This window comes from Physeter macrocephalus, chromosome 20 (assembly GCF_002837175.3).
Source record: "Physeter macrocephalus isolate SW-GA chromosome 20, ASM283717v5, whole genome shotgun sequence".
Taxonomy (NCBI): Eukaryota; Metazoa; Chordata; class Mammalia; order Artiodactyla; family Physeteridae; genus Physeter; species Physeter macrocephalus.
In genome coordinates this window covers 35,951,419-35,961,882 of record NC_041233.1, presented here as the reverse complement: position 1 = coordinate 35,961,882, position 10,464 = coordinate 35,951,419, and the positions used below count along the sequence as shown (strand labels likewise).

Here is a 10,464-nt window from a genome sequence, read left to right as displayed (position 1 = left end):
GGAGAGAACCGCAAGTGTGGCATCCTGAAGTAGTCACATGCAGAAGATTTCAAAGAGAAAAAACGGACCAACTGCCGCATGATGCTGATTGCCACATAAGACAAGACTGAGAATTGGCCATAGGATTTGGCAACATGGAGGCCACCAGTGACCTTGGCAAGAGCTACTTGGATGGACAAAAGAGCATGGGAGGAAGAGAAGCAGAGACTTCGAGATTCCACAAGCCTCTGGAGGAGTTTTGTGTGAAGGGGAGCCTAGAAAACTGGTGATGTTGGAGTGATGCTCATGAGTGTATGAGAGTAAAACAAGATTGAGTGAAGATGGGGGTCTTTTCATTAATGGTAAGTTTTCAACAGTGTCCAGGGTACAGGGAAGCAGGCATTATTCAGGGAGTGGAAATCATTCCAGCCTCTTGGGAAATCAGTTTAGCAATACACATCAAGAGCCTCGAAAGATGTCCATGCCCTTTGACCCACTAATTCCACTTCTGGAAATCTCTCCTCAGGAAATAATTCCAAATACAGAAGAAAGTTCTCTGCATAGACATTTGTCACAGAATTGTTTATAATAGGTCTAGGAACATCTAAATATGCCACAATAGATAATGATTAAGGATGCAGGATGGACCCACTGACTGGATTATAAACTCCCTGAGAACAGGGATGGTGTCTATTTTATTTATCACTTACCCCCAGCACCTACCGTGTAACTGATATTTGTTGAATGAATGAATAAAAATTCTTATAAAGTTAAGCAAAAAAAGATAAAATAATCCTTAAATTTACATGTAAATCTGCATATGCTCACAGTATGATCTCAACCATGTTTTAAAAAAACAAACAAACAAACAAAAAACACCCTAACACTATATATATAAAAACTAAAGAAATAACTCCCTAAAATGTAAACAGTAATCATCTTTGGGTGGTGAAATATGATCTCCTTTTTCATTTTATTTTTATTTTGCATATTTTTTAAATGAATATTATTACTTTTATGATGGAAAAAACAAGTCAAGGTCATTTCTTTAAAAAGGGAGGGCTTGGGAGTTCTCTGGCGGTCCAGTGGTTAGGACTCAGGGCTTTCACTACCATGGCCCAGGTTCAATCCCTGGTCGGGGAACTAAGATCCCACAAGCCATATGGCGCAGCCAAAAAATAAGAAATAAAAATAATAAGGAAGGGCTAAAGTTAGGCAGGATTTACACTCTTATCGACAGGACTCAATAAGGTTTTGCACCCTCCGAGTGTCCCCAGGCAGTCTTTGTCGGTGTTGAGTCTCCAATTCCAGCCATGGTGCTCTTATGAAGATAGGTTCCTCCCACTACTATCAGGGACAGGTCTATTTTCTGGGTGAGAGAAGGCCCCTCCAAGAGCTAAAGAGAGATGCTGTTCAGAGGTACCAGCTTTCACTGGAGCATTTTCTAGATTCTTAACCAGCTGGCAAAAATAATATCCAGCGAGATGGAAAACTGTTGATGATACAGTTTTTTGTTTTGTTTTGTTTTGTTGTTGTTTTTTTTGTGGTACGTGGGCCTCTCACTGTTGTGGCCTCTCCCGTTGCGGAGCACAGGCTCCGGATGCGCAGGCTCAGCCGCCATGGCTCACGAGCCCAGCCGCTCCGCGGCATGTGGGATCTTCCCGGACCGGGGCACGAACCTGTGTCCCCTGCATCGGCAGGCGGACTCTCAACCACTGCGCCACCAGGGAAGCCCGATGATACAGTTTTAAGTGAAACAGAGCAGAATACAGAGAAGCATGTTCGCCAAGAATATAACCATGCAAACTGTTCATTTCACAAATATTTATTGAAGGAAGGAAAAGGCCACAAGAAATATGTCCACATGCAGCCAGATATGCAATCAAAACTGAATCTACCTTTTCAGCAATACCATTTTACAGCCATATCTCTAGAACTAGGATTCCTATAGCTCTACTGTAGATCCCACCGTGGGTGTCTAAAGGTGGTCACCGACTGGCTCCAGGCTCCAGGGCAATCTGTTTCCTAGAGGAGAGCTTCTCGAATGTTTGCACCATTAACTCGGAGATCTTGATAAAATGCAGATTCTGATTCAATAGTTCTGGGGTGGGAAGAGAGACTCTACATGCCAAACAAGCTCCAAGCGATGCTGAGGCGGCTGGTCTCCTGAGTACACTTTGAGATACAAGTGCCAAAGGTGCTGGATAAATGGGAAACCCCAAGGGTCATTAGGAACCAGGAGCAGGAGACAGCCATCCAGGCAAGTTGTGCCAACCCAGCAAGGTGAGGGGAGCACAGAAGATACTCAGCAAGGCTTCCATCCACTACCCGAATTCCCAATGCCAAGCACCTTCACCAAATGCTCAGCCTGGTCCCCCAGTCCTCAAGCATGCTAGCACCCTAAAGCATCCTTGTCCCCAAGCATCTTGGCACCACTGAGATGAGTGATGACACACAAACTCCAGGCAATCGTATGGGATCTGGAGGGGCCTGAGGCCCCCAGTTCCTTGCGGAGCTTGAGCAATGACATCTTTCTGGAATGGTTCCCAGGGTCTGGGCTTTGCCGGCAGGTGGTTACCTGGAGCAGGTGGCACCAGAGGACAAGCACAAGCTGAAACCAAGAGAATGGCTCAACAATCTGTCCAAAAAAACAGGATAAAGGTGAGCAAAGGAACGGAATGAGAGATGTGACCAAAAATTGGGACAAAACAAACAGTTCCAGGGAGGGAGCTGGTGACTCAAAGAGCAGTTGTCTTTGGTGTCAGCTGTATGGGTTCTTGGTCAGAGGCCAGGCCAGAGAGATGATCAAATGTGGCTGTTCAATCTCCTGCTACCTGGCCCTTTGCCAGATGCCCTGTGTAGAGCCAACCCTAGGAGCCTCACAGTTAGGCCCCTCGAAGGGTCTGGGGACTTGAATACCCTGCCCCAGGAGGCCATGGTGGGTCCAGCCACTAGCCACTCTGCAGGTCTGAGCAGGTACAACCAGGCCTGGATACCCCATCCAAGGTGGCCCACAAGCAATCTTGACATTTCCCTTTCTGCAAGGACAAGCTGTCTGGTCCACACACAGAGATGAAGCCTTGGATCCAGAAGCCCGAACCTTGACCTCCATGGGTGAGATATTCACACTCAACGTAGCCTTTTCTCCATTTCCCAGGCTGGCTGGAGGAAGGGGGACACTCTGCTCCTTTCAGCTCGTGCCCCAGACTTTAAGAACACCCTCCCTGGCCCTACCACTACTGAAAGCCACTGGGAGGCCCAAAGTCCTGGAAGAATGGTGACACATCACCTGGGGCAAGTCAGCTCAGGGGCAGAGTGGAACAAAGGAGGCTGGAGTCATGGCCTTAAGTACTGTAAGTCTCTGCAGTGGGTGGACTGGGGAGGGTCGCAGAGTCCTTGGCCAGCTGCCTTGTCAAGAGAGGTCCTGGGAGGCAAGGAAGGGCAGGCGAGAGAGTGTGGCTGCAGCAGCCTGAGCCCTTCCTACACTGGACTGTGGCGCAGGGTGCTGTCCTCAGCCGAGCACTCAGCAGGGGCACCTGCTACCTTTCTTGTCACCACGGTAAATCTTTCTGGAGCTCTCTCCCTGTGCCAGGGACTGTCCCAGGCATAGGGGACCCAAGCTCTTTGACAATACAGATGTCACCCTCAAGGGGCCCACAGTCTTATCAAGGAGAGATACTTGCAGGCTTATTTCCATTCAAGGTGGCAGATACAAAGAAAGAGGAAAAGGATGGAGTAGGATGTGAACCCTGGAATTCCTGCTGCTCGGGGCTGATCTTCCTACTGCAGAGGAGTGTGAGCAGGCTGCCAGGGTCCCTTCTCTGCAGCTGGATGTGCTAATGATATACGCTAATCCCACGGTCTTGCCTCCATAGAACTCTTTACCACTTACAAAGTCCACCCACAAACATCGGCTCCCACAGAGGTTAGGGGTTTACCAAGGTCCAGAACTCTGACTCCACGTGTTCTTCCCCTCATCCCACCATGGCCTTGCAGCCTCACTGGTGGAAGTGAAATCCCTGGGCTCCCGGGCTGGGCATCTGTTGCTGAGTTACCAGAATGAACTACAGACCATCAATCAGACCATCTCTGGCTCTGGCATCTGCTCAGGATGCAAGACATACTGTGTGTGACCTGCAGAATCCAGACTCAGAATTCTCCCAGTAACAATAGCTGAACCATCAGAATGCTCAGCTTCACAAGGCAAATGGATGCAAAAACAGGCTCTTGCTACCCTATCTGGGCCCCACAAAGCCAGTGCCACCCCCAGCTTGCAACGTGCCCACTTAGCTAAGTGAGGGATGCTGGTAATGAACATGGCAGCGAGAAGCCCTGAACCTGGCTAGATGGGGTTGGACCTGCCACTGAGCCTCAGAGACCCTTTGGAGACTTCCGTGTGCACTGTGGACAGAGGCCGATGCTCGGACTTCTCCACAGGGATGCTCTGCTGGCAAGTCAGCACCAAGGCCTTGACCTCCTTCTTGAAGTTGGTGTTGAGAAAGCCATAGATGAAAGGGTTGACACAGGTAGAGGCCATGGCAAGCAGGTGGCACACCAAGAAGATGAGGTTGCCATGACAGATGGGGATGGCCTCATGGTACCAGTCCTCCAGGCTGTTGAACACATGCAGGGGCAGCCAGAGCACAGCAAAGGCAGCCACCATTACCACAAGGATCACATTGATCCGCTTCATCTGCCAAGCCTGAAAGCTGTAGGTGCCCTTGCGGAATACCCGCCCCCGCTTGCGCAGACGCTGGTAGATGCGAACGTAGCAGACCAAGATGAAGGCCAGTGGAATGCAGTACTGGAAGAGCAGCAGAAAGGTGGTGTAGATGATGCGGTGATGGTCCAGTGGCCAGGACTCGGTACAGACCACCTTATCCACCAGAAACTCCAGAGCCTTGGAGTGGTTCTTATGAAAGACATTCTCTAGGATGCTGTTAGCCAGGAAGGGCAGGGAAAGGAAGCCCGCAATGAGCCAGATGACCACGATCCCCAGGTAGGCCTGGGAGACCCTGGGTTTCCAGCCCGTTGGATTGATGATGAGCTGATGCCTCTCCAGAGCCACAAGTACAAGCGAGAGGATGGAGACTGTCACCGACATACACTGGATAAAGGCCGATATCTTGCAAAGGACCTCGCCAAAGATCCAGTAGTCCATGACGGTGTAGATAGCCGTGAGTGGCTGGCAGATGAGGCACATGAGGAAGTCAGAGAAGGCCAGGTTGGCAATAAGCAGGTTGGTCACATTGGCCTTCTCCTTCTGCCTAATGGTCACACATATCAGGCAGAGGTTGCCCAGGACTCCCACGATGGTCTCAATGCTGTAGGAGGTGACAATGAAGACCATTGGGTCTATGGAATCCTGGCAGTAGTCAGAGAAGTTGTATGGAGTGTACAGAGAACTTGACTTGCTCCTGTTTTGACCCCGTGGGGATTCTGGGAACAGCAAGGCCAGGAAGTGAGAGATGTTCATGGTGGATGTGAAAAGATTCCAGGAGATTCAACGATGACATCTGCAAAGCAAAGACAAACGGCACTGAAGGATACTGCCTCCTGTGTGGAATCCAGGGAAGAGTGGGGACCAGGTAGAGAGGTTCATGGCTGCTTCCTTCCCAAGGCTGAGACCTAGAGGACCTGAAACTCAGGGATGTAAAGCAACTTGCCCATAGTCACACAGCTAATAAGTAACGGGGCCCAGATACAAACCCAGGTCTGTCTGACGTCAGAACCTGTTCCACAAATTCCCTCTGACCTCAGAGTTTGAGGCTATTTTGATGATAAAGAAGTTGGACTGCTGTATGCAGAGTTCAGGGACAGAATTATTTAGGGAACACGGGTAGAAATCCCCTTATCACATTTTATGCAAATAGGGACAGCAACACACATTCTGCCATGTGCTCCGGTCCTTCCATGGCACCCCCTCTAGGACAGAACAAAAACCTCGGGGCTTAACACACAGTGTGCCCTCCTGGTCTCAGCCCCTACCTGCCCTGCCAGCCTTGTTTCTCAGGTGACACATGGCAGAGTTGAAGACAGCCAGGTATGCAAAGACTGGGTCATCAGCACACCAGCTCTCTCCTCCTGACCCCTACGTGTACACACACACCAGGCCAAGGTCAAGGGATGCCCACTGCCTTCCCTATGGGTCTCCTCCATGCCTACGCTCAAGTCACAGCTTGCGGCTCCCAGACACCAACCTGGACCATACCTCCATGTCCCGGCCCAGCCTGGCCGTTTTCCTCTGGTGTCTCAACACAAGGGACCCTCTGCCAAGACTTAATTGGAATTTGGACTCCAGAGCCTCCAGGTGGTAATGCCAATGACAGATATTTTGACGTGGAGCGCCACCGTATCATCACACACCACTGGGGCTCACCTTCCTCATGACTTCTCTAGTCATCACTAATCCCACAAGCAGTTCTCAACCTTCAGGAGACATCAGAATCATTCTAGGAGCAGATAGAAAGCACAGATTCCAGAATCCCTCACCAGGAGATGCAGTTAAGTGAGTCCAGGATGGGGCCCAGGAATCTGTATTTTAACAACTGACCCATATGACTCCAATGCACATGGTCCTTGGACCCCATTTTGATAAGTACTGTTCATAGAGGAATACCCTATTTCAGATATTCTTTAAGGCCTTATAATGATCGTGTCTATTTGTGAACTGTGAACATTATGTATGTTCTTTAGGTTCAAGTGCTAAGTTAGAGACAGTTTTTACAGGGTATAGCCAAAATTAACCAGAGGTCAATAAAACCTATTTGTCAGCCGTCAAAAATGTCACTCACTGTACATTTAATTTGGCTTACAAAGATGAGTCACATTTTGCCATGCACAAGATCATCATGAATTCGAATGACAGTTTATAGTCTGGTTATTTCAGCTAACCAATCCCAGAGGCAAGAGGATATTTCTGGTACCACAGTCTTCGGGCAAAAAGAGTCATTTGGAATTGAATGTGACAAAATGAAATATACCAGGGCGAAGTATAAGGTCCAGTATTTGAGTGAAAAAACAGCCAAAGCTGCATGAAACTGTGGCAGATACACTGTGCTCAGAAGCAGCAAATAAGATGGAAACCCAAGACTCTGGTTGACCAACAGCCAGGGCTGGGTCAACAATGGGAAACAACACCATTGGTTCCAAACTGGCCAAGCTCAGCATGATCAGAGTGCCATTACTAGATGGGGAGGGCTCCAGAAAATCCTCCCTTCTTCGTGCATTCATTCACTCAATAAGCATGTACCAAGTCCCACGCTAGAAGCAAGGTCTGCAAAGATGACTTATACAGCCATGTCCCTCCCAGACCAGAGGCACTAGCCACCAGGAACACAGATGAACCTCAATGCCACGTTGCCATCGCCAAAGCCAGTTATGAATGGAATGCCTGTGAGCTGGGAGATCAAGGAAGGAAGCAGGGAGATGAGAGAAGAGGGGACATGGATCCAGGACTCAAAGGATGAAGAGGAGTTAACTATCCAAATAGACAAGGTGGAGGAAGGAATTCAAGGTACAGGGAACAGGGTACAAAGGCAAGGAGGCAGGAAAGAAGAAAGCCTCCTCAGAGAACAGTAAGCAGTTCAGAATAACTAGAGCCTCGAGTAAGTGGAAGGGAGTGGCAAAAGATGGGCTGGAGAGGTGGGCCAGACCAGGAATGCTGGGTGAGCTCCTGAAAGGCTGCCAGCAAGCCCAAGTTCATTCCAGAAAGGTCACTTGGATGTAGAGAATAGATTGAGGGAAAGGGTCAAGACAGGAGGAGGGGGAGGGCTGAAGGCAGCACTGGGGATCTGCCTGGCTTGCAGCCCTCTTCTCAGAGAATCCATAAAGAGTTAACACAAGGGATGGTCACCAGTGAGCCAGGAAACCCCACACCAGTACCTGCTGATTAGACCACACAGATGCCTGAACCCAAATCAGCCCTTCCCAGCAGCTTCTGGGACTGGGGCAGAGGAGGGAAGTGCTGGGGCTGGGAGAGCATCAACATGGGAAGGAGATCTTTGGGGGACCGAGAAAGGAGCAGAACTGCCAGCTGGCCCTTGCATCTTTCTCCAGAGCTGCAGATGCGGGAAGGGAACACCAGGGAGGGGACCACTCCATAAGCCCCTACCCCAGAAAGGCCCTCTGTACACAGGAACTGAGGATTTCCAAAAACATTCTCCAGGGGCAAGGTAGTAATAATTCAAACCCTTGAGCCCCAGGTCAGCACGAAAGCTGGTTTCCTTGTGTAGGAAGTGCACAGGGGCAGTAGGGAGAAAGCAGTGGCAGCACGCATGCAGAGGTGACTCTGGTCTGAGTTTGGTCCCGCAGACACATGGGAGGCCCAAGCAGCCTCAGGGGCTGGGCGGGGGTTGGGGAGAGAATGGAAGCAACTGAGCCTGCCATACCCAGAGGAGCAGGAAGGGGAATTTGGAAAGACAGGCAGGGGAGGGAAGGCAGGAGCCCAGTCTTGCAGAAAGCCCAAAGTGGGGGTGTGTCTTGCCTCACCCTGGAGAGCGCACACTTTGCTGGGAGACAGAGGGCAGAAGGGACTTTAGCCTTCACTGGGCTTTGGGCACAAGACATCTCCCTGAGCATTAATCCACACTGCAGCCCTGGGAGGAAGGCATTACTAGGCTGAACCATATGAAATTGCCAGTATCCAAGCCCTTTCAACCTGCAAAGACAGCAAATTCATATGGTTGGATCTAATATCAGCCCCATTTCAAAGAGGAGGACCCTGAGGCCCAGTTAGATGAAGAGACCTGGCCAACGTCCCCACAGTCAGTAAGTGGCAAAGCTGAACTGGAACCCTGGTCAGTCTGATTCTGAAGCCCCCTGCACCAGGCCCTGCCAGACAGAGAGATTTTGAAAAGGAGGAAAGAGGAGCGGGGCCTGTCTTGAAGCAGGAGGTGAACTAATGTGGGGCAGGTGGAGCGGTAGAGGCAGGGTTGGAGATGGACATCCAAGGTCCCCAGCAAAGCGTGACTGGGTGAGCAACTGGGGGGTGCCAGGATGTGGCTCACCCAAGTGAGAAGATGCCCCACGTGGGGTGGCAGCTACCCAGCGTCCCCTGGCCTCGGGCCCCAGCATGCTGGCTCAGACGCCCCTCCTCCCGGGGCAGCTCTGCGGACAGCCCAGCCTCTCCAGCCCCTCATCCTTCCCAAGCAGATGCGGGTTTGGAGTCCCTATTGGAATGACACTCCTAGATAGAGCTGCCTCCTTCCCGACACAGTTTGGAACCCCAGAGGCCCCTCGCCGGGGCAGAACACAAGAGCACAGCTCCCAGGGGAGAGACGTGGGCTTGAAGGGCTATCGCAAGAGAGCGTCTGTCCCTTGCAGCCTCCAGCAATGCAACTCTTCACCTGGATCACCTCAAGGTGATCGCATCCACTCCCCAGGGCTGCTGAGCTGGGGCCACTCCGACCACTTCAGACCCTTCTGGGTGATTTGGAGTTCTCCCGAGGACCCTCACACCAAGACTGTCCCTCACTTCCCACTGCATTCCTCAGAGATGCCCAGTGAGGACCAGGAGACCTCAGTCCTCCAGGCACACCCCAGGGGGTGGCGATTCTGGGAGCGGGAAGGCAGATTATCGTGCAAAGTCAGTGAAATAGTGTCTCCGGGTTTAGTTCCCAAGCAGCTCTCGTGACAAGCTGGGAACACCTGCAACCCGGAGGGGAGGGGGGGAGTCCTCCACTGCAGCCTGCCTTCCCAGCACTCAGAGGAAAACTAATCGATAATACAAATAATATCAATTCTCCTACGAGGTAAGAATGGAGAGAAGAATGTCTACTTTGTTTCCTGAAATTTCAGCAAACAGCTTCTGTCTCCTAAAGCCCTCGGCGCCCACATTTTCCACGCATCCCTTACCTGCTCTCCCGGCAGCACACAGGTGAGGACAGGTGAGATCAAAGGAGCCCAAGTCCGCTCGAGGAGCAGGGTTCCCCGTACTGCCCCGGTTGCGCGGCTCTGAGCCCCTGCGAAGCCCACCCGGCGACCCCTCCCCAGGCGCCCGGCAGAGGCAGCGCGCGGCTTCCCGGGGAGCCCTCGGGCTCGGGTCCCTTCTGCCCCTGGGATCCACGGGGCAAATCGCGGGGCCCGCGCCGGTCTCACCTGCTCCGGCGGCCCGGCGCTCTCTGCGTGCGGACCGGAGCCGCCCTGCCCTTCTCCCCGCCCGTTCGGCTCCCTCCCGCACCGCCGCCGTCAGTGCCCGCCCAGTCTGCCGCCCGCGCAGCCCTTGAGGACGCTGCGGCCGGCCGCCGGCGACCCAGGCGCCTGCTCCGGAGCTGCGGCCGAGACCCCTCCCATCCGCCGTGCGCCAGGAGCTGCAGCCCCGCACGCCGGCCTCCCCCACGCCCACCCCGACCCTACACACCAGCGGGCTGGAACTGCCCTGTTGGTGTTCTCTCTGAGCCCCAGTGTCCTCATCCATGAAATGGGCATAAGAAGACCTGCCTTTCATAAACTCGTTCACAAATATTAATTACAGGCCTCCTATGA

General features: G+C 52.0%; 1 protein-coding gene across 1 annotated transcript; it reads right to left on the bottom strand.

Moving 5' to 3' along the window:
- Nucleotides 1–3,758: 3,758 nt before the first annotated feature.
- On the bottom strand, nt 3,759–10,127 carry LOC102976370 (neuropeptide Y receptor type 4-2). Its single transcript, XM_024132165.1, has 2 exons — nt 10,078–10,127; nt 3,759–5,495 (listed from the first exon to the last, which is right to left on the bottom strand). Exon 2 carries the CDS (start codon nt 5,453–5,455, stop codon nt 4,322–4,324), a length of 1,134 nt encoding a protein of 377 aa, XP_023987933.1. The 5' UTR covers nt 5,456–5,495; nt 10,078–10,127; the 3' UTR covers nt 3,759–4,321.
- Nucleotides 10,128–10,464: the final 337 nt, after the last annotated feature.

Excerpts from the sequence above, each read along its gene's own strand:
- LOC102976370 (XM_024132165.1), bottom strand. The coding sequence starts at position 5,455 with ATGAACATCTCTCACTTCCTGGCCTTGCTGTTCCCAGAATCCCCACGG.